General features: G+C 37.6%; 1 protein-coding gene across 2 annotated transcripts in view; it reads right to left on the bottom strand.

Moving 5' to 3' along the window:
• The window catches only part of LOC115230018 (uncharacterized peptidase C1-like protein F26E4.3), a 22174-nt gene extending 2549 nt beyond the window's left edge, over positions 1 to 19625 (bottom strand). For both annotated transcript variants that reach the window (XM_029800258.2, XM_036499478.1), the window contains exons 1-7: positions 19469 to 19625; positions 12165 to 12275; positions 10027 to 10259; positions 8791 to 8941; positions 7010 to 7160; positions 4816 to 4861; positions 3716 to 3839 (exon numbers count right to left, since the gene is read on the bottom strand). In XM_029800258.2, coding sequence (XP_029656118.2) covers positions 3716 to 3839; positions 4816 to 4861; positions 7010 to 7160; positions 8791 to 8941; positions 10027 to 10259; positions 12165 to 12275; positions 19469 to 19578 — 926 coding nt within the window. In that variant the 5' untranslated portion in view covers positions 19579 to 19625. The remainder of the gene's footprint in view (positions 1 to 3715; positions 3840 to 4815; positions 4862 to 7009; positions 7161 to 8790; positions 8942 to 10026; positions 10260 to 12164; positions 12276 to 19468) is intronic.
• Positions 19626 to 20938: the final 1313 nt, after the last annotated feature.

Here is a 20938-nt window from a genome sequence, read left to right as displayed (position 1 = left end):
GAGGGGCGTTTTGCTCGTGATATATATTATTGTCATAATAGTTATGATAGTAAATATGTAAATGAAGATAATAACAGCTGTTTCTAAAATAGATGCAAAATCAGAAATTTTGTGAAAACCCGGAAGAATGGAGTGCCATGTCCATCTCAGTAGGATTTCAACATGAGCGAAAAGGGCCGGAATCATATAAAAGACAATTCCTCTGGTTCTTTACCGATTCTGCCGATCTTCCAATCTTGATGATAATTCTTTCTACTAAAAGTACCAAGTCAAGAATTTGTGGAGATTGAACCAGTCAATCAGTCAATTACATTGACCCCAGAACTCGATTGGTACTTATTTTATTGACTCCGTAAGGATAAAAGGCGAAGTCGATCTTCCGTCGTCTCCAGCTAGATCTCACCACCCTCCCTATTTCCCCCAACCCACCCTTGCCCTCCTTCAAACGCGCCCGTAACCTACGCGATGTACTGGTTCGTAGCTCCTTCTTCTCTTCCATTCCCGCCCAACCCGGATCCTCCCCTTGCTCCAGACCCCGTTTCCACACCTGTTCTTCACCACCAACACCACCTCCCTTATTGGATCCAACCAGCACACCCTCTACATTACGAACGCCTTCTCCTGCACTTCTTCAAGCCTTATTTACCTGCATCAGGTGTAATCTTTGCAATAGACTTTATGTTGGTCAGACCTATTTCTTTATTACCCACAAGGGGCTAAACACAGAGGGGACAAACAAGGACAGACATAGGTATTAAGTCGATTACATCGACCCCAGTGCGTAACTGGTACTTAATTTATCTACCCCGAAAGGATGAAAGGCAAAGTCGACCTCGGCGGAATTTGAACTCACAACGTAACGGCAGACGAAATACCGCTTAGCATTTCGCCCGGCGTGTTAACGTTTCTGCCAGGTGACACACCCACACACACCTCCATACACACTCATTCACATACACATGCACGGCCACACCCACATAGAGGCCCCCGATACACTCATACGCGCATATGCATATACACACGCCGACACACCCACAAACATGTTGGTCAGACCGGTTCACCGAACACCTCCGAGACGTTCGTCCACGCAAGAACACAACCGTCGCTTGTCATTTTCCCTTGGCCGGCCACTCCACCCGAGACCTCACCGTCTTTGGCTTTGTCCCACTCCATGGATCTACCAACACTAGATTCCGCCTTGAACAGCGTTACATTTTCACTCTAGGTACTCACGCTCCTTTCAGATTCAACACAACCCCCTCCTGTCAGTGACTTCCCCACAATCCCTTAAAAAAACAATTTTATTCTATTTTATTTGTTTTTCATTTATTTCTGTTACTGACTTATTTATATAATCCTTTTCATTTTTTAATGATTCTTAATTTTTATTTTGTATTATTTTTTCTTTTTTTAATATTACTTTGTTTTCTCATGTTTTTATTATTTGACTTGTATTTTTAATTATTTTTTCATGTACCCACACACTCACACGTACACAACTTCATTCGCATGAAATCACACTCATATATACACACCCACCCACACACACCTCCATACACGCTCATACACATACACATGCACGGCCACACCCACACCCACATAAAGGCCGCCCCCACACACTCACATGCGCATATGCATATATACACGCTGACACACCCACAAACATACACACTAATAACAAGACAAACGTGCACATACCCTTGTCATCCCGCCCCTTACACCCTGTCACACACCACACACACACTCGTACACATCCAGCACGCACACACATGCACACACACACACGCCCGCAGAATACCCACAAACAGATCCACACAGACACACAGAGCCACACCCACCCATTCACACACCTTTCAGACTGCTGCTCACTCACTATTGACTACTCCGTCTACGAAACATGCAAACAAACACACACACACACACATACACACCACACACACACACACACCACACACACACACAACACACATACATACACACACACACCCATTGACACACCTTTCACTATAACTGCTGACTCATGATTGACCTCTCAGAGCGGCGTATACACGAATAGTTATTGCCACACACACACACACACACAAACACACAGTCACTACCACCCGTACACACACTACCATATACACACACGCAGTTACGGTTACAACACACACATGTGCACTACCATACATACACACGCTACCGCACACACATACACACACATTACCCCACACACTCACATACACACACACACCGGCCATCTTCACACTCTCCTGTCCCATAAACCAATTTCTCTTCCTCCTTCCACTTCTGGTCACTTCAGAAATGCAACCGCACGTGAACCGGTGGCGATTTTTCCTTATTTTTCCTTCTATCTCTTTGGACTTTCCTCTTTCCGATGAAGAGCTCTGTTCGAAACGTCAACAAAAAATCTCTTCCTTCACCGAACGTCAAATTAATATATATCTTGTGCACGATCTCACGTTCGCTTTTTTTTTTTTATCTCTGCTTATTAATTCTTTGTCTTTTTGAATTGACTATGCATACATACATACATACATACATACATACATACATACATACATACATACATAGATACATAGATACATACATACATACATACATACATTACATACATACATACATGCATGCATGCATGCATGCATGCATGCATACATACATACATACATACATACAAACATACATACAAACATACATACATACAAACATACATACATACATGCATGCATACATACATACAACATACATACATGCATACATACATACATACATGCATGCATACATACATACATACATACATACATACATACATACATACATACATACATACATACATACATACATCCATACATATACGCATACATACATACATACATACATACATATACGCATACATACATACATACATACATACATACATACATATACGCATACATACATACATACATACATACATACATACAAGCATATGCATATATATACACACAACACACACACCACACACACACACACATATATATACATACACACACACACATATATATATATACAAATCGAAACGAAAATAAAAACAAAACAACAAAAGTGAATAGACGTACACAACGAATGTATTAGATTGACGCTTGGCTTAAGATGGGAAAAAGAGGGAGTATGTAATGTTTCGAGCATATCTCTTCATCGGAAAGAGGAAAGATCCGGAGAGAAGTAAAAAAATAACCCTAGAAAAGCACGTGTGTGGTTACATGGCTGAAGGAAGTGTACACACGCACTCACGTTTACAGTGGTCCGAAGTTGATCGCCGTGGTACCTGTTTACGGTTAAACGTGGTGCGCCATTACATGTTGCAAGGTAGTGTCTGTGCACGAGACACATTGCAGCATTGATATCCAAACTCTTATCTCTTGGAACTGGAGAACTGGAAACCTTTTGTCTCAATCACTTTCGATTCTCAAATTTAAGGAACAATTAAGATTATAGAATTTAAGTTTATAGAATATATACAAGCCGCTTCTTATGCTTGCTTTCGGCCACATACACACACGGCAATAAACACATCTTATATTTATATATATACACACATTAACCTGTCTACGCTCACACCCTTTATACACGAAGACGTCATACTCTCGCATAACCGGAATACTCTTTCTTCTTGCTTTCATTGTCACATGTTAGCATACGTAAAAGGAATGTAGCCCAGTTTTATATCACTTACCCGATTATTCTAACCGAGTGAGAGCCAGTTTGATGATAGGATTGAGGTAGGTTTGTAACCGTGTTGACATGACGATAGACACCGGATCTATAGACAAAGAAGTCTTCTTTCACATTGAATATAGCTGGAGAAAGAGAAGAACAAGAGAATAGAAATAAAATAAGGAGAAATAAATGGAAGAATAATGGAGACAAAGAATGAAGAAATGAACCGCTTTTTACCGTTTGGTCAGGATGGGAGGGACAGCACCCACGATCATTTATTTTGTCCAGGTTTCCGAGACTTGTTTGAGAAAATTATTGTAAGCCGAAGAGCTGGTCCTAATGTTTGCAACATAATAGACCCTGTTAAAAGCACTCAATAACCAAGTGGTTGTGTTTCGACCGGGCGATGGATTAAATTTATCATCCAAAAAATCAGAACACAAACGGCCAGAAAAATACCATAAGGTATCTCTTCTGATGCTCCGAGCATCCAACCGTGCCATCGCTCTAGACCAGTGGTTCTCAACCCCTTTTAATATCCGGATCGCACCCAAAACCTAGATTCTTTTTAGGAGGCAGCACCAAAAAAAAGTAATGCGCAAGTTAATTAAAGAAAAAAAAACATATTTATATAGGGAAGACTGTCGGGGGCCACCGGAAGGATTCTTGAGGGCATCCAGCCCTAGGAGCTGCGGTTGAGAACTGTTGCCCTAGACTGTTATTTTATTTTATCGAAACTGAAAGGATGAAAGCCAATGATGACTTCGGCGTGATTTGAACGAAGAGCGCAAGGATCTAGGGAACATAAAGCAGAAAAATTTGTCTTACGCTTTACTGATTCACTGAAGTTCAAGCATCGATGAATAAACTGATATTTCAACCAGGAGTCAACAAGGTTTTAGCTAAGGTTGAACGGAGGTTCAAATATGAGTGAACAATGAAGTCCAAACGAAAATCAACAAACTGAGGCTCGGGCATGAGGAAATAAACTGAAGTTCAAGCATCAGTCAATAATAAACTTAAGCTTAGACGTGAGTCACAAGTTCAAATATGCAATCAATAAACAAAAGATAAAAAAAAATTCATTGATATGAATAATGTCAAACATAATCCTACCTTGTACTGGTCCATTTTCATAAATCTGCTTCTTAATCGTGTGTTCCTGAAAAGAAGAAAAATATATTCAGTGTATTAATTACTTGTCTCTTATTTCCACTCATTTCATTCATTCATACCTGAATAGATACCTCCATAAAAACATGATCATATATATATATATATATATATTATATTAAATTAGAGATAAAACCACTATTAGGCAATACATAAAATTAATTAATTTATATTATTTTAAATATATATCAAAAGTATTAAAAGTTTAATAAAAGATAATGAGTAAAACACTACGATCGTTTCATGGCTGTCCAATTCGTAATAATTCGAGTTATGGTTACAGTCAATCTTCAGGTAATTGAAATATTTATCTTAGCGAGGTTTAGCTATATATATATATACCAGGGTGGCCCAAAAGTAGGGTTACAGTTATCACGTAGGCACCTTAAATTTCTTTTCGAACATTTTATTATATTTAAATTTCTGTCTTACAATCACATTGTTTATGCACATCTTAAACAGATAAAGTTTAATCTCTCAGATGCTCAAAATGTCCCCCTTCAACATTACACCATTCTTCAAACCTCTCCAGAACACTCTGACACACAGTGCAGCACCAATTCCGATCTCCATCAATTTCAGTGAAATGCGTCAGAAATGTAGTCTTTTAATTCATTTACTGTTTTGGGATTCTTCTCATAAACCCTGTTCTTTACAACACCCCACCAAAAGGAAATCCATTACTGTCAGGTCAGGTGACCGTGATGGCCATTCGATGCTGCCCCGTCTTCCAAACCAATGCTGTGGAAAGGCTTGGTTAAGGTAGTCTCTTGCTGTCAACGCACAATGTGGAGGTGCTCCATCTTGTTAAATAACGGTTTCATGTTTTTTTTTCATAATTAGGACCTAAACTGTTAATATATGAATGCGAAAGAGATAGTCGAATAACTGTAAACCTACTTCTGGACCACCCTATATATATATATATATATATATATAGATGGTAAAATGTTTTTATTTTTCATTTCGTTCCTGTCGAATTTTATCCCTAATTTTTGGTTATAGAACTAGCTGTTCTTTTAGCGTGTTGAATCCTATGATTAGATTTCTCATGTCTGTTCTTATATATATATGGATATTGCTTATATGATTCTTATATATATATATTATATATATATATATATATATATATATATATATATATATATATAATATATATATTATATATTATATATATATAATATATATTATTAGAGATAAAACCACTATTAGGCAAATCATCAATGAAAACTTAAGCCAATACATAAGATTAATTAATTTAATATATTTTTAATATAATCAAAATTATTAAAAAAAGATAATTAGTATAACACTACGATCGTTTCATGGCTGTCCATATATATATATACTTTATTTAAAGCAGCAGAAAATTCAACAAAACCTGTTACTCTGAGTTTCCCGTTGCCGCATATTACTCTACCACTGGTATTTGAGTACTCTATGTTTAGCCCCTCTATGTTTAGCCCCTTGTGGGCAATAAAGAAATAGGTATTTGAGTACTCTTTTTTCCACCTGTTTTTCACTTTATGTGTTACTCCGGTATATATATATATATTATATTATATATATATATATATATATATATATATATATATATATAAGGGTGGGCCAGAGTTAGTGCCCCAACTTTATGTGTCTGTTAGTTCTGTAGTTTCTTGAAGCATGCTGTTATTATTTCTATATGTCATTGATTATTCAACGTATCGAATTTTGAGAGAGAATCTCTGGCAGAAGCCAGAGATTCCTGATTTTCTCTTTTGATCTACCCATTTTCTCTGATGAAGCGACCTTCCGTGTTTCCGGTCACATCAACCGCCATAACTGCTTCTGTTGTTCAGAAGATGACCCTGAACTGGTTTGGGAAAAGCACGCCAGTTCACTTTTCTCTTGTCATTTGAGCGGCGATATCACCTGCAGGAATTTGTGCATTCCATATTCCACGAGAGACGATGAATGGTGAGCGTTACCTGGCGTATTTTCGATATCGCCTTCCCAAACTTTTTGTGTAAGATGGAGCACGTCCTCATTATGAAAAACGTGAAAGAAACTTCCTCGATCAGCACCTCCGACTAAAGGCGGTGCTCCAGCGTGACTGAAACAAACAAATAAAAGAATACAAGCAACTATGAATACTCACATCATTTCGGATACGATATGGCGGTGTCATCTTGAATTTCATGTGTTCTTTGAAGACTCTACCACTTGGGCAAATATCAGGAGAGCTCAGTTTTGGAATGGTACATTGATCTGTCCTTGCTTGGTATGGATAACAATCTTCCGTGACACCACTACGGAAACACAAAATATATATAATGACAACAACAACAACAACGACAATAATAATATATACATATATGTGTGGTAAGTAACTTGCTTACCAACCACATGGTTCCGGGTTCAGTCCCACTGCGTTGCACCTTGGGCAAGTGTCTTCTACTATAACATCGGGCCCACCAAAGCCTTGTGAGTGGATTTGGTAGACGGAAACTGAAGAGGCCCGTCGTATATATATCATGTATATATTATATATATATATATATAATATATATATATATATATGTATATGTGTGTGTGTTGCGTGTGTGTGCATTTGTCACTCCAGCATCGCTGAAACCGATGCTGAGTTTTACATCCCGGTAACTTAGCGGTTCGGCAAAATTGACCGATAGAATAAGTACTAGGCTAACAAGAATAAGTCCTGCGATGCTCCAGCATGGCTGCAGGCAAATGACTGAAATAAGTAAAAGAATAAAAGAAAGAATATGTGTGTGTGTTAACATGTAATATTGTATATGTATGTGTGTGTGTGTTGTGTGTGCATGTGTGTGTTATGTATGTGTATGTGTGTGTCTTGTGGTTTGTTCCCTACAAACGCTTGACAGCCAGTATTGGTTTGTTGTGTGTCCCCATAATTTAATAGAATGAATACTAAACTTAGTAGAATAAAAATTAGATTGTGGGGCTAAATTCTTCCAGACGGTGCCCCAGCATGGGTGAATAAGTAAAAGAAAAAGAAGAAATACTTTCTCACCCGTATCTTCGCAAGAACCCCATGCCTGGTCAATGTTGCCGCCTCCTTCGCAGCTGTTATTTGATCCTCCGACGCAGGAAAGTAGGTGTTGAGTGATAGTGTTTTGACTATTCTTCCGTTGGATCCAATGGCGAGTCTGTCGGAAGCGATAGCTGTAAAAGAACAACATACATACATAGAAATAAGACGCGGAGTGGCTGTGTGGTAAGTAGCTTGCCTACCAACCACATGGTTCTGGGTTCAGTCCACTGCGTGGCGTGGCATCTTGGGCAAGTGTCTTCTTGCTATAGCCTTGGGCCGACCAATGCTTGTGAGTGGATTTGTAGACGGAAACTGAAAGAAGCCCGTCGTATATATATGTATATTATATAAAATATATATATATATATATATATATATATTATATATATATGTATATTTGGTGTGTGTGCGTGTGTGTGCATTTGTCACTCCAGCATCGCTTGACAACCGATGCTGATGTTTACATCCCGGTAACTTAGCGGTTCGGCAAAATTGACCGATAGAATAAGTACTAGGCTAACAAGAATAAGTCCTGCGATGCTCCAGCATGGCTGCAGGCAAATGACTGAAATAAGTAAAAGAATAAAAGAAAGAATATGTGTGTGTGTAACATGTAATATTGTATATGTATGTGTGTGTGTGTGTGTGTGTGCATGTGTGTGTATGTATGTGTATGTGTGTGTCTTTGTGTTTGTTCCCTACAAACGCTTGACAGCCAGTATTGGTTTGTTTGTGTCCCCATAATTTAATAGAATGAATACTAAACTTAGTAGAATAAAAATTAGATTTGTGGGGCTAAATTCTTCCAGACGGTGCCCCAGCATGGGTGGAATAAGTAAAAGATAAAAGAAGAAATACTTTCTCACCCGTATCTTCGCAAGAAACCCCATGCCTGGTCAATGTTGCCTCCTTCGCAGCTGTTATTTGATCCTCCGACGCAGGAAAGTAGGTGTTGAGGTGATAGTGTTTTGACTATTCTTCCGTTGGATCCAATGGCGAGTCTGTCGGAAGCGATAGCTGTAAAAGAACAAACATACATACATAGAACATAGACGCAGGAGTGGCTGTGTGGTAAGTAGCTTGCCTACCAACCACATGGTTCTGGGTTCAGTCCCACTGCGTGGCATCTTGGGCAAGTGTCTTCTGCTATAGCCTTGGGCCGACCAATGCCTTGTGAGTGGATTTGGTAGACGGAAACTGAAAGAAGCCTATCGTATATATGTATATATATATGTGTATATATATGTATGTATGTGTGTGTTTGTGTGTCTGTGTTTGTTCCCCTAGCATTGCTTGACAACCGATGCTGGTGTGTTTACGTCCCCGTCACTTAGCGGTTCGGCAAAAGAGACCGATAGAATAAGTACTAGGCTTACAAAAGAATAAGTCCCGGGGTCGATTTGCTCGACTAAAGGCGGTGCTCCAGCATGGCCGCAGTCAAATGACTGAAACAAGTAAAAGAGTAAAAAGAGTAAAGAGAGTAAGAGATCAGTCCGATTGCGCATTTACAAAGATGTCAAAAAAAAAAAAAAAAAAAGGGGGCTCATATATCTAGCTGCAGAAACCTTTCGTTGTACGCACGTATATACGAACTGAGGTACGTTTGTTCTTTTATCGTTGTAATTTTCTCTCTCCTCGTCTCTTCCGTAAGAAAAGCATATTTGAAACGTTAAGGACTTTTCCTTCTAATTTTCCTGAGCGAAAACCTAATACATTCTGTTTGTTTTTATCTCGTTTTCGTGTTTTTTAACTGTTGCATCATACAAACGCCCGCAAGCGTGCACATACAATACATACATACATACATACATACATCATACATACATACATACATACATACATTTCAGCATGTGGTGACCGTCTAACTAAGGCACGTTTGTTCTTTTCTCTTTGTGTTTTTCTCTTTCCTCGTCTATTTCTTCTGTAGAAGAGCGTAGGCTCGAAATGTAAAGGACTTTTCCTTTTATTTTTCCTGAATGTGAACCTAATACACTCTGTTTTTTTCCCCACGTCTTTGTGTCTTCTAATGTTTGCACCATACGTATAAAACACACACACACACACGCACATACACATACACGCATAAAATGAAGGAACATTACCTGCAGTAGACAAGGCCCAAGAAGAACCACAGTCACCTTGGTCCCTGATGTCAGATATGAGACCTGGCCATCTTTGTCTCGAATCGAATGATTCTGGAAGACTATCTTCGTGGTGAGATTTCAACGCTGACATGCTGAAAACTTGGTTGCTGGGTTGGAAGGTTCCCAATCTGTATTTGATTCCGTCAGCCAATGTAAGACCATGAAGGAAAGAATAGTTGCTGGCCCTCCATCTAAAAACGGAAAAATAATAAAAAAAGAGAGTAGATATAAATTATAAACATTTTTGCGTAAAATTGCCGTAAAAATGATAGCATCCCAATCCAAGATCGTTAGGTTCGATTTCAAAATATTTTGGTCACATTTTTTGATAGAAACAAAATGTTGCTTTTTCGTTGTTTATTTATTTCCTGCTCTCCAGATTCCATCCGTTTAACCATTTTTTCATTTGCGTTAAAACATGTTCAAATTGTTTGGGGAAATATCAAGTGAATTTAGATGATTTCTGTTATATATATACATTCAATATTGATTTTGAATGTTGCCACAACGCCAGCAATTTGGGGGAAGGAAGTATGGCGACTACATCGATCCCAATGTTTAATTGAGAAATGATGAAAGGCAAAGTCGACCGCTGCAGAATTTGAACTCAGAACGTAAAGACAGACGGAATATCGCTAAGCGTAGGCGTAGGAGTGGCTGTGTGGTAAGTAGCTTGTTTACCAACCACATGATTCCGGGTTTAGTCCCACTGCGTGGCACCTTGCGCAAGTGTCTTCTACTATAGCCTCGGGCCGACCAAAGCCTTGTGAGTGGATTTGGTTGACGGACACTGAAAGAATCCCGTCGTATATATGCATATATGTGTATATATAATATATATGCATGTGTGTGTATACGTTTGTGTCTGTGTTTGTCCCCCCAACATCGCTTGACAACCGATGCTGATGTGTTTACGTCCCCGTAACTTAGCGGTTCGGCAAAAGAGACCGATAGAATAAGTACTAGGTACTGGGGTAGATTTGCTCGACTAAAGGCGGTGCTCCAGCATGGCCACAGTCAAATGACTGAAACAAGTAAAAGAGTATATATATGAAAGCGCGTGGCCTAGTTGTTTGGCTGTTGAACTCACGATCGCTAGACTGTGGGTTCGATTCCCTCACCAGAGGGCGCGTCTTGTTCTTGAGCAAAACACTTCATTTCACATTGTTCCAGTCCTCCTTCGATCAGGAGGGATTGTTGGCCTGCTCACCTATCTCACAGGGTGGCGTCATTTGAAGGCCAAAACAATGCAAAAGCGCATTGTCACCAGCGATGTGTAACAACATCTGATAACCTGGTCGATCATGGTGATCACGTGTAACACACGCACACACACACATATATACATGTATATGTGGAGTACCGAAAAGTTCCTGGCTTTAAGATTATCGCCAAAGGCTTAGTTGGAGGTCCAACCTTTCGAGTTGCTTTAAAGGGCTTAGAAAAACAGAAGGATCGGTACAATAAGTGTGTGAATCTGAGAAGGGAATATGTTGGATAAAGTCACGATTTACTGATCCTCCTGTGTTTCCTTTTGCCCAAAAGCAGAAATTTTCAGCACCCACCTCGTATATATATATATATATATATAATATATATATATATATATATATATATATATATGGAAGGAGAACTAATGAGGAAGAGAGCAGAGTGGGAGAGGAGGAAAGAGGAAAGAGATGATTGGAGGAAAGAGGTGATTGGAGGATAGAGAGAGGAGGAGAGAGAAAGAAAGATGTGTGTGAGAGAGGAAGAGGGAGAGAGCGAGAGAGAGAGAGAGAGAGAGAGAGAGAGAGAGATCTGAATAGTTATCAGGGTCTGTAATCGCCAACTCTTGGAATGTGGATGGCTTTTCTGATTCTTTCTGGAGATGCAATTTCGTCTCTCCTTTCTGACATTACAGACACTGTTGGTGGTCTCCACCAAATCTCTAACAGCACAGTGTAGTCAATTCTGAGAACAATGAGAGAAGGAAAGAAACGATGATATACAATTCTATATCTGCTAGGTTAAATTCCCCATCATGGTGAATTCCAAGGAGAAAGCAGTCATCGAAGAGTTTTCGTGAGTCTAACGAAGTAAATGAAGTTACCTACCCGTATTGACCATAGTTGATGGTTTCAACCATATCTCGTCGCATCAAGCAGGCATGTCTGGTGCATGACCATGAGACATGGTCGGAGAATGGATGATCATCTTGGCAGATACTGAAAGGAGAATAATAAAATTGAACACGTTGAATTATTAAATGACAGAAGAACTTCAAAATAAAAGAAAGAATTATTTGGAATTTAATTAAAAAGATAAATTGACTAAAAGAAACAAAGATGTAAAAAATTAGATTATCGAAAAATTATGGAGATCTTTTGCCTTAGAAAAATATAAGAGAAACTAGGGATTATTTACCGAAAAAGCAATTCCAAATTCCTTCGACAAAGAAACAAAGAAAAAGAGAAAAAATGAAGCAAAGAAAAAAGGATGAGTGCGGGAAGTATGAGACTGTACATCCCAGTCCGAATGGTGTGTTCACCCGTGCCCCACGGACATATCCGTAGAATAAGTTTACTTTTTTTTCTTTTCACCCAGCTCTGCACTAACCCTTATTTCCCTTGGTATTTTCCCTGCCAACGCTTTTTTTATGCTAATGTCAGCTTGCATTTCTTCAAGTTGGGTTTTTCTTCAAGTTGTGATCCCAAAAGACCAGCAATTAACCCTCCTCCTGATTAAAGCTATAAATAAACATATATGAACCGTCACTAAATCGTTTCTGACATTCACAACTCCTCTTCTTCTTGATAATAAGACTCGGTTTTTAATTAAAATATCCATCTATGTATCATGCTTAATGCATACACACTATCACCAGGTCAGCTACAGCAGTATATGTCGTGAGATAACATCTCTTGGGGGTTTGCTTAGTGAAAAACCCAATAGATATCAGAAAATTCATAAGAAATGTTATGTCAACAAATACTGCAGTAACTGGCCCTTCGATGGTGTGTATACATTAAGTATATACAAATACAAATAATGATAATAATGATGATGATGATGATGATGATGATGCTTTTTTAATAAACTATAAGGGTTGACAAAAAAGATCGAGGACAGTCCAGGATGATACAGTGTAGCATTACATAAGAACACGTGTAAACAAGAGGTGGAAGAGACCTGCGAAGTTTACTTTTAGAAACCCCACAAAAAACATAGTCACCCAGCCACCTTGAGCTTAAGGTCAAGCGTCCTCTCCTGGCAATTCTTTCCAAACGCATGTCCAGAGTAGCTCCATTCACTCGGACCGTGCTCGCTATTCTCATTCATCTTTTAACAAATACGCTGGGAGGCAGCACTTCCTTCTCCGTTCTCATTTTGCTTCACAAGTGTAACTTGAAAAAGTTGAGTGTTTGGCCAACGAGGAAGGTTTCTGTCTTCCCTCCTTTCAGTCTTAATCACCACATAACTACCTTTGGCCAAGGCCACCAGACAGATAAAAACCGATTGTTCTTCCTGGTCAAAGAAAGGCGATGAGTAAAATGGACTCAGACGCTTGTGGGACCCGTCCTACACTTTGTAGCAGCTGTTCCATATAACTACATAAGTCAGCAATTCTCGGGCCTTGGACGAGGGCATACAAAACGATTTCGTGGCCTTCAGGCAACTGAACCATTTCGTCCTGCACCTCGCCACGTTGTTGGACAACTTGGATCTGCCCTCTTCAAGTTCCCAACTGAAGCCCCACTGACTATCCTGGTTGGTTTTGAGCACGTCGTGCTCTTTTAGAGCGATACCGAAATGGTTGGTGACATACCAACACGGAACCCATGCATTTCAAAGACTGTAAATTTCTGTAGAAGAGACGAGAGGATACGATCTTGTCGAACCGATCGCACGATATTGAATTGATCCGATTGTGTCATTCACCCTGAACGCCGAGTAGATGTTACTGTACATTGTGGCGATGTAGCCTCTCAAGACAAACCGAGGACCGGCTGCAATGCAGACACTCCCTAAGTATTGGTGGTGGGACTCTAGAGAAAGTTGTCACTATCGCCGTTCATTCTTTTATTGTTGTATCACAGCCACCTGTTTTTGTTGGCGTTGGTGTCAGCAGCTTTAGCTTTCGCCGTCGTTAAGGTGAAAACCGAAGCGTTGAAACCACCCTTCCAGATCCTATTTGTCTCCTTCCTGTATCTTACCAAAATTTTCGACAGGTTACGAAAGGAGTGGCTGGTGGGGGTTGGATAGAAACTGAATGAGAAAATGCAAAGTATACAAGATTATATAATGCCATTAGAGTAAAACCGTTATCTAGCGAAAACCAAGGAACCCACAGATCCTGGATTATTCTATGCTCTTGTCTTTCTTCAGAGACAGTAGCCGACGATACCTGCATCTGAACAAGAAGCCGACGATACCTGCATCAACAGCATGTTACATACCTTCCTAAAACAGACTGACGTGTAATCCCGTGAATTATGGACATACGTTCAAAAGATCCTCTCTTAAAGAACAACGACGGTACAAAAGGAAATACACAATTCTGTTCTCGAGTTAAACAAATTCTTATGTCGGATTAAATATCAATATCGAATAGAAGAAGAATAAATTACAAAACAGATACTCTGTGTAATGAAGCAAGTAAAATGTCTAAGACGACTATAATAGAACTCTTTAGAAACATTGACAAAAATAGGTTCTGCAACGTGATTCAACACATCATAAATAAGGAAGAAATACGACTGAAAAAACTCGAATTCTTAAGACAGAAAACATCTCTTTTAAATAATAGATTTAAAAGTTATAGAATTTCAGAGAAACGATACTCTAAAAGCCATTTTTTTAAAAAGAACAGCTTGAAAAATTTTTTAGGGCGAAATGCGGTGATAACAGAAAATGAGAAAAAGAAAAAAAGAAAACTTTTCTAAAGCATTGCAATATGTGATTTGAGCTTTGCTTTAAATTGTACAGAGTGCTAGAGTAGTCTTGGTATTGACAACACCCAAAAGTTTTGGTGGTTTTATATACAGCTCTGATTGAAGAGTGTAAAGTAAAGCAGAGCCAATCAAGATTTGAACAATGAAAAAAAAGAAAAAAACTAAATATTCTAAGGAATTTTTATTCGGAAATTTGTTGATAAAAACATTGGGTTTGTCAAATATTGTTTATCGCTGCTCTCAGTCAATCCATATCTCTAAGTGTCCCTCTTCAATCACATGTTAACACTGTATCAACATCTATTATATAATATTAAGTGTTGTCATATATTTCATAATGTGTTTCTAGTTAAGATAAATATTGTGTTAACAATACTCAAAACAGATTAATCACTGCAAATGTCATCTCAAACGAATTAATGATTTATACTAAGTTTGATATTAATGTCGTTTTTTTCTTTTTTCTTTTGACGATATAACAAGAACATAGGTGTATAGGCTCTTAACGAGACTCTACCAATGCAGGAAGCATGACATCTGTTAGAGTTCGAAATAGTTTTTTTATACTATAAACAATATTATATAACGAAACAACTGTCGACAAACGTTTCTCGTAACATCTTGTTTAACAAAATATTTTCGGGACCCATGAAAATTCCGTTTTATAAATATTCTCATTTCTGTTACGGGTCAGAAATCTTTAGATCTTTATAACCTTTTTACATTATGTTAAGAATTTCGATTATGTTAGCTATTTCGTTTCATAGTTAAGATCGTTTATATTGTAATAAGATCGTTTATAATGTAACACTCACATATCGTGTAATAATAAAGATTATACTTATGCAAACAAAACCTCTGGTACTTGATAGTCTGCTTTAATGTACGGAAACTATTGACAGGCACTAGATTTGCTCTGATGTTTAATGTACACCGTAGACGGGGCAAAGTGCCAGCGAGCTCGTTTCTACATGATCGCTCGGATAGTAACCAAATCTTTCTCAAATCATACATAGCTGTGTAAACAAAAACGAGGGTACCTTCAATGATGTAGTTCTAGATGTACTTTATAAAATAAAAAAAAATGGGATAGTAATGGGTAAAATGTTTTTAATTATAGATCTACTTGATCAGGGTTGATTTGGGGGTTAAACATCAACGAGTCGGTCAATCTTTTTAGCGAATGGTTGTAAAGCCGAGAAAGGATTCTCATCAGTCGTATGAAGTTGACAATATCTGTTGAGTCGGATTATTTTATTTTATATAACAGTGGGATTAATTGCATATTGTCAGACAGAATATTGACCAATTCAACTAAAAAACGTTATTATATATTTGTTTATTACCCACAAGGGGCTAAACACAGAGGGGACAAATTAGGACAGACAAAGGGACTAAGTCTATTACATCGACCCCAGTGCATAACTGGTACTTAATTTATCGACCCCGAAAGGATGAAAGGTAAAGTCGACCTCGGCGGAATTTGAACTCAGAACGTAACGACAGACATAATACCGTTTTATAAGCATCTCGTTGGGGAACCGGCACAATTCCTCATTGATAAATATTTTATGAAAGCATGAAGCGGAAGAGCATCAGATGACTTTTGTTTTTAATAGTCAACAGTCTTCATTATACAGATTTTGCTATGTCCAACTTTAAAGTACGTAATAGCACAAACATAAGCCATATATATATATAGTTCAGTAAAAATTTAGATTCAGTTGAATATGGTACTTAAGTTAAAGGCACCAGAATTGGTATGGTATTATCCATATAATTCAAAATGGGCTGATTACAATCAAAATAAGCAACAAGGATATCCAGAGGTAATGCAGCACGATCGCATGAAACGATCGTACGGCATTACCTCTGGATATTCTTGTTGCTTATTTTGATTATATATATATATATATATATATTATTAAAAATATAAACAGCATTGCTCTTTCACTATTTTGAAGACTCACTTGTTGCTGTTGTTTTATCAGACCCACGTATTTTTCACACATGTAAACTTCATTTATATCCTGCGCACACACGATGCCAACTCATTTGAATTTTCTCGCACACAGCATGTAAACCGCCTGCACTTGCAACGTGCATATGCATATATGGAATATTTCTGGTGGTTCTTGGGACGACTTACTACCTGTAACATTAACTCATGTAAGTATATTTGGATCTGTATTTGCTTTTAGCTTATCGATTGTTGTTTCCTAGCAATTTATAAGAGGTTTAAGTAGCAACCCTTCATACAGAAGGTAAATTCCACTATTTTCACCGCTTTTATTAGCCAATCAACGACCAGTGTTCTGACAGTCATTTTATCAATATAACACCTAACTCAAAAGAATCGCTCTATTTTCTCTTCCTACTGAAGTCAGCAACCACGACTTCAGTATTTCGCTCTTTTCCAGCTTTTTCACTCGCTAGTCAAGAGTTATGAGTGAGTTGTTCTATTTCGCTCCTTCTTACCAGAGAAAATACAGAGAAACTACTACACTGAATAAAACTGGTCATTCATCCTGTTACACTTTCAACTATCTCAGCTGAATCAGAAAGTCATTGCTGCATGTCTGTTTCCACGTATATTAGTCTCTTTTCTGTTATCTCAGCCGTAATTTTATATATATATGAAATATACATATATATATATGAAATATATATATATAAATTAGGAAAAAAACACCTTTTATCAATTAAAAATTAAAAATTAAATTACACCATCTAGAAAATTACATATAATAGAAAGATAAAATATAATTAAATATTATATTTTGTGAAATTTGATTTAGTATTTCTAAATTGAATCTTTCCCTGTAAGTTTGGAATAATATTCCCTCATATATATATATATATATATATATATATATATATATATATATATATATATATATATATATATATATATATATATATATACTCATCTCCAGTGTTCCCCAGCTGGTACTGATTACAGCTGATTGGATTGAAAAATGTGCATTGTGTGCCCACTGGTAATAATAACACGTTGCATGCAAATTGTTTCCGCATCACATCAATCTCCACATCTACACCTTTCAGCATTATCTGCATTATAATGTTTACGGCACACAACACACGCACATATGGTAGCTAATTTACGACATGACAAACCAGCATATTATATGCAAATTACGATGCTTGTTAATGCTATATTCTGACAAGCAAGTGTAATTTAGATTGAAAGTTCTCTGTGCATCCGAAGAATTTTGGTACATCTTTTCTGAAGAGAAGCAATTATTCTGGAACAGAATTGTAAGAGGATAGCCAATTATTTTTCTTTTTACTTGAGTTGATGTGTTCGCATCATCTTTATCTCCATAGAGTTATCTTCATTATGCATGCTTCAATTATTCTCAATTACAAAGTGGTTTATATTTATATATCGTTGGATTACATGTTTTCCTGCTGGCTCTCTCTATCTCTCTCTCTATATATATATGATCAGCGGGCAAACACGTAATCTAACGGTATGTTGTCTCCCCCTTTTCCCTGGTTCTTTATTTTAATTTCACCTGTTCTTCTCTCTTCCGTTTCCACTGTCCGAAGAAGGACAATCTTCGAAACGTTATAGCCATTAACAAATAAATTGCGAAATTATGCCGTCCTTTTTCAACGTGTACATATTGAAGTGAATCTTGTTGTGGTTGGACATATTTGGACGTCTTCTTCTGCGCCCTTAATCATAATTGTATTCCGTAGAATTATCCCCCCTCTCTCTCTCTCTCTCTCTCTATATATATATATATATATATATATATATATATATATATATATATATATATATATATATATATATATATATATATATATATATATATATAGTTAATCCAAACAAGAAAGCACAAAAAAACACAACAACGCGTGGACGTGGAACAAATATAGTATTATTGGACGCTCAGGAAAGAAGGAAAGAAGGAGGGTTTAACGTTTCGAGCGGAGCTCTTCGTCGGAAACATAGGAGAAGAAAAGATCCAGAGAAGGGAAGACAGAGGGAAAAAATCGCCAACGGTACACACGCGGTCACATTTATATGTATATATATATATGTGCGTGTGTGTGTGAGTGTATATATATACATATGCATATATATATATATATATATATATATATATATATATATATATATATATATATATATATATTATATATATATATATGTGTGTGTGTGTATATATAAATATGCATATATATATATATATATATATATATAATATATATATATATATATATATATATATATATTATATATATATATTATATATATATATATATATATACTTAGCCCTGTGGGTCTCGTCTTGCCAAAATTATTCGTGAAATAAAGTGTTTATTGCTGAAAACATAACTAGATCACCCTCCCCATGTTTCTTCAATGTAGCTCTGTGTGTGTGTGTGTGTGTGTGTTCGTGTGTGTGTTTATGAAGCATAGTCCTACTTACCATTCGTTACAGTTATCTTTGACGGATTCTCCAACATCGTAAAACCGACCATTCTTGTAGCATTGATCTGAAAATAGACAACAGCAATACATTAATTCGTGGATAAGCATTTTGCATTAGGAACTATTAAAAAAATAATGTAGTCTTACACAAAAATCTTATATGCAATTGTAGTCTTGTGATATTTTCAAAACTGAGTCCTGATTTCTGTTCCATGATCTGGTTGAATAATAGGAACCGCAGATCTACAAGATAAGGCTTCACTCAGCGCGCGTTTCTTATGAGTGAACTTACATGGGTAATGGTTAAGGTGTTGAGCTCGTGATCATTAGGTAGTGGTACGTTCGATTCTCGTATCAGGCAGCGCGTTGCACTCTTACTCTTTTACTTGTTTCAGTCATTTGACTGCGGCCATGCTGGAGCACCGCCTTTAGTCGAGCAAATCGACCACAGGACTTATTCGTTGTAAGCCTAGTACTTATTCTATAGGTCTATTTTGCTGAACTGCTAGATTACAGGAACGTAAACACACCAGCATCGGTTGTCAAACGATGTTGGGAGGACAAACACAGACGCACAAACACAAAGACACACACACACACACACATATATATATACATATATACGACGGGCTTCTTTCAGTTTCCGTCTACCAAATTCACTCACAAGGCTTTGGTCTGCCCGAGGCTATAGTAGAAGACACTTGCTCAAGGTGGCACACTGCGGGACTGAACCCGGAAACATGTGGTTGGTAAGCAAGCTACTTAATACACATACACTCCTGCGTCTATTGAGCAAGGTGTTTCATTTCATGTGGTTGCAGTTCGTACCGACAAAAATGAGTACCAGTGATTACTGTGTGTCAAGACTGGCGGGCCTCAGGCTTTATATTTTGTTTTCTTTTGTTTGTTGTTATTTAGTTCTGAGAGGACCAACTTTGTTTTTTTGTCCTTTCTTTGATCTGTCACTTTTCCGATGCCTGTTCGGCAATCCTTCCGAAACATGCATGATTAGTTTCTAATTCCGGCAAATAAGAGTTAGAGATTTGAAAGGGAAGGAAAGTTCTCGATACAATTGAACCCAGTATTTGAATGGTGCTTTGTTTTATCGATGAAAGGGAACGCTGACGTTAAGAGCCGGAAAAGCTGCAGCAAGATATTTTTGTTCGATGCTGCAACGATTCTGCCAGTCTTAATAACAGTGATGATCCTTTGTAATTTTGGCACCAGGCCAGCAATTTTAGGGAAGGAGTAAGTCGATCACATCGACCCCCAGGACTCAATTCGTACTTATTTTATCGCCCCCGAAAGGTAGAGTCGACTTCGAGAGAATTTGAACTTGGAACGTAAAGATGTAGGAAGCTCCGTTAAGCATTTCCCATTTTAATAATTATTTCAAATTTTTGCCACAAGGGTAGCTTGGGGGAGGTGCGGACGAGTCGATTACATTGACTTCAGTGTTCAACTGGTA

The sequence above is a fragment of the Octopus sinensis genome, unplaced genomic scaffold (assembly GCF_006345805.1).
Source record: "Octopus sinensis unplaced genomic scaffold, ASM634580v1 Contig14072, whole genome shotgun sequence".
Taxonomy (NCBI): Eukaryota; Metazoa; Mollusca; class Cephalopoda; order Octopoda; family Octopodidae; genus Octopus; species Octopus sinensis.
The sequence above is the reverse complement of the archived record's forward strand: the minus strand, read 5'-3'. Positions and strand labels throughout refer to the sequence as shown.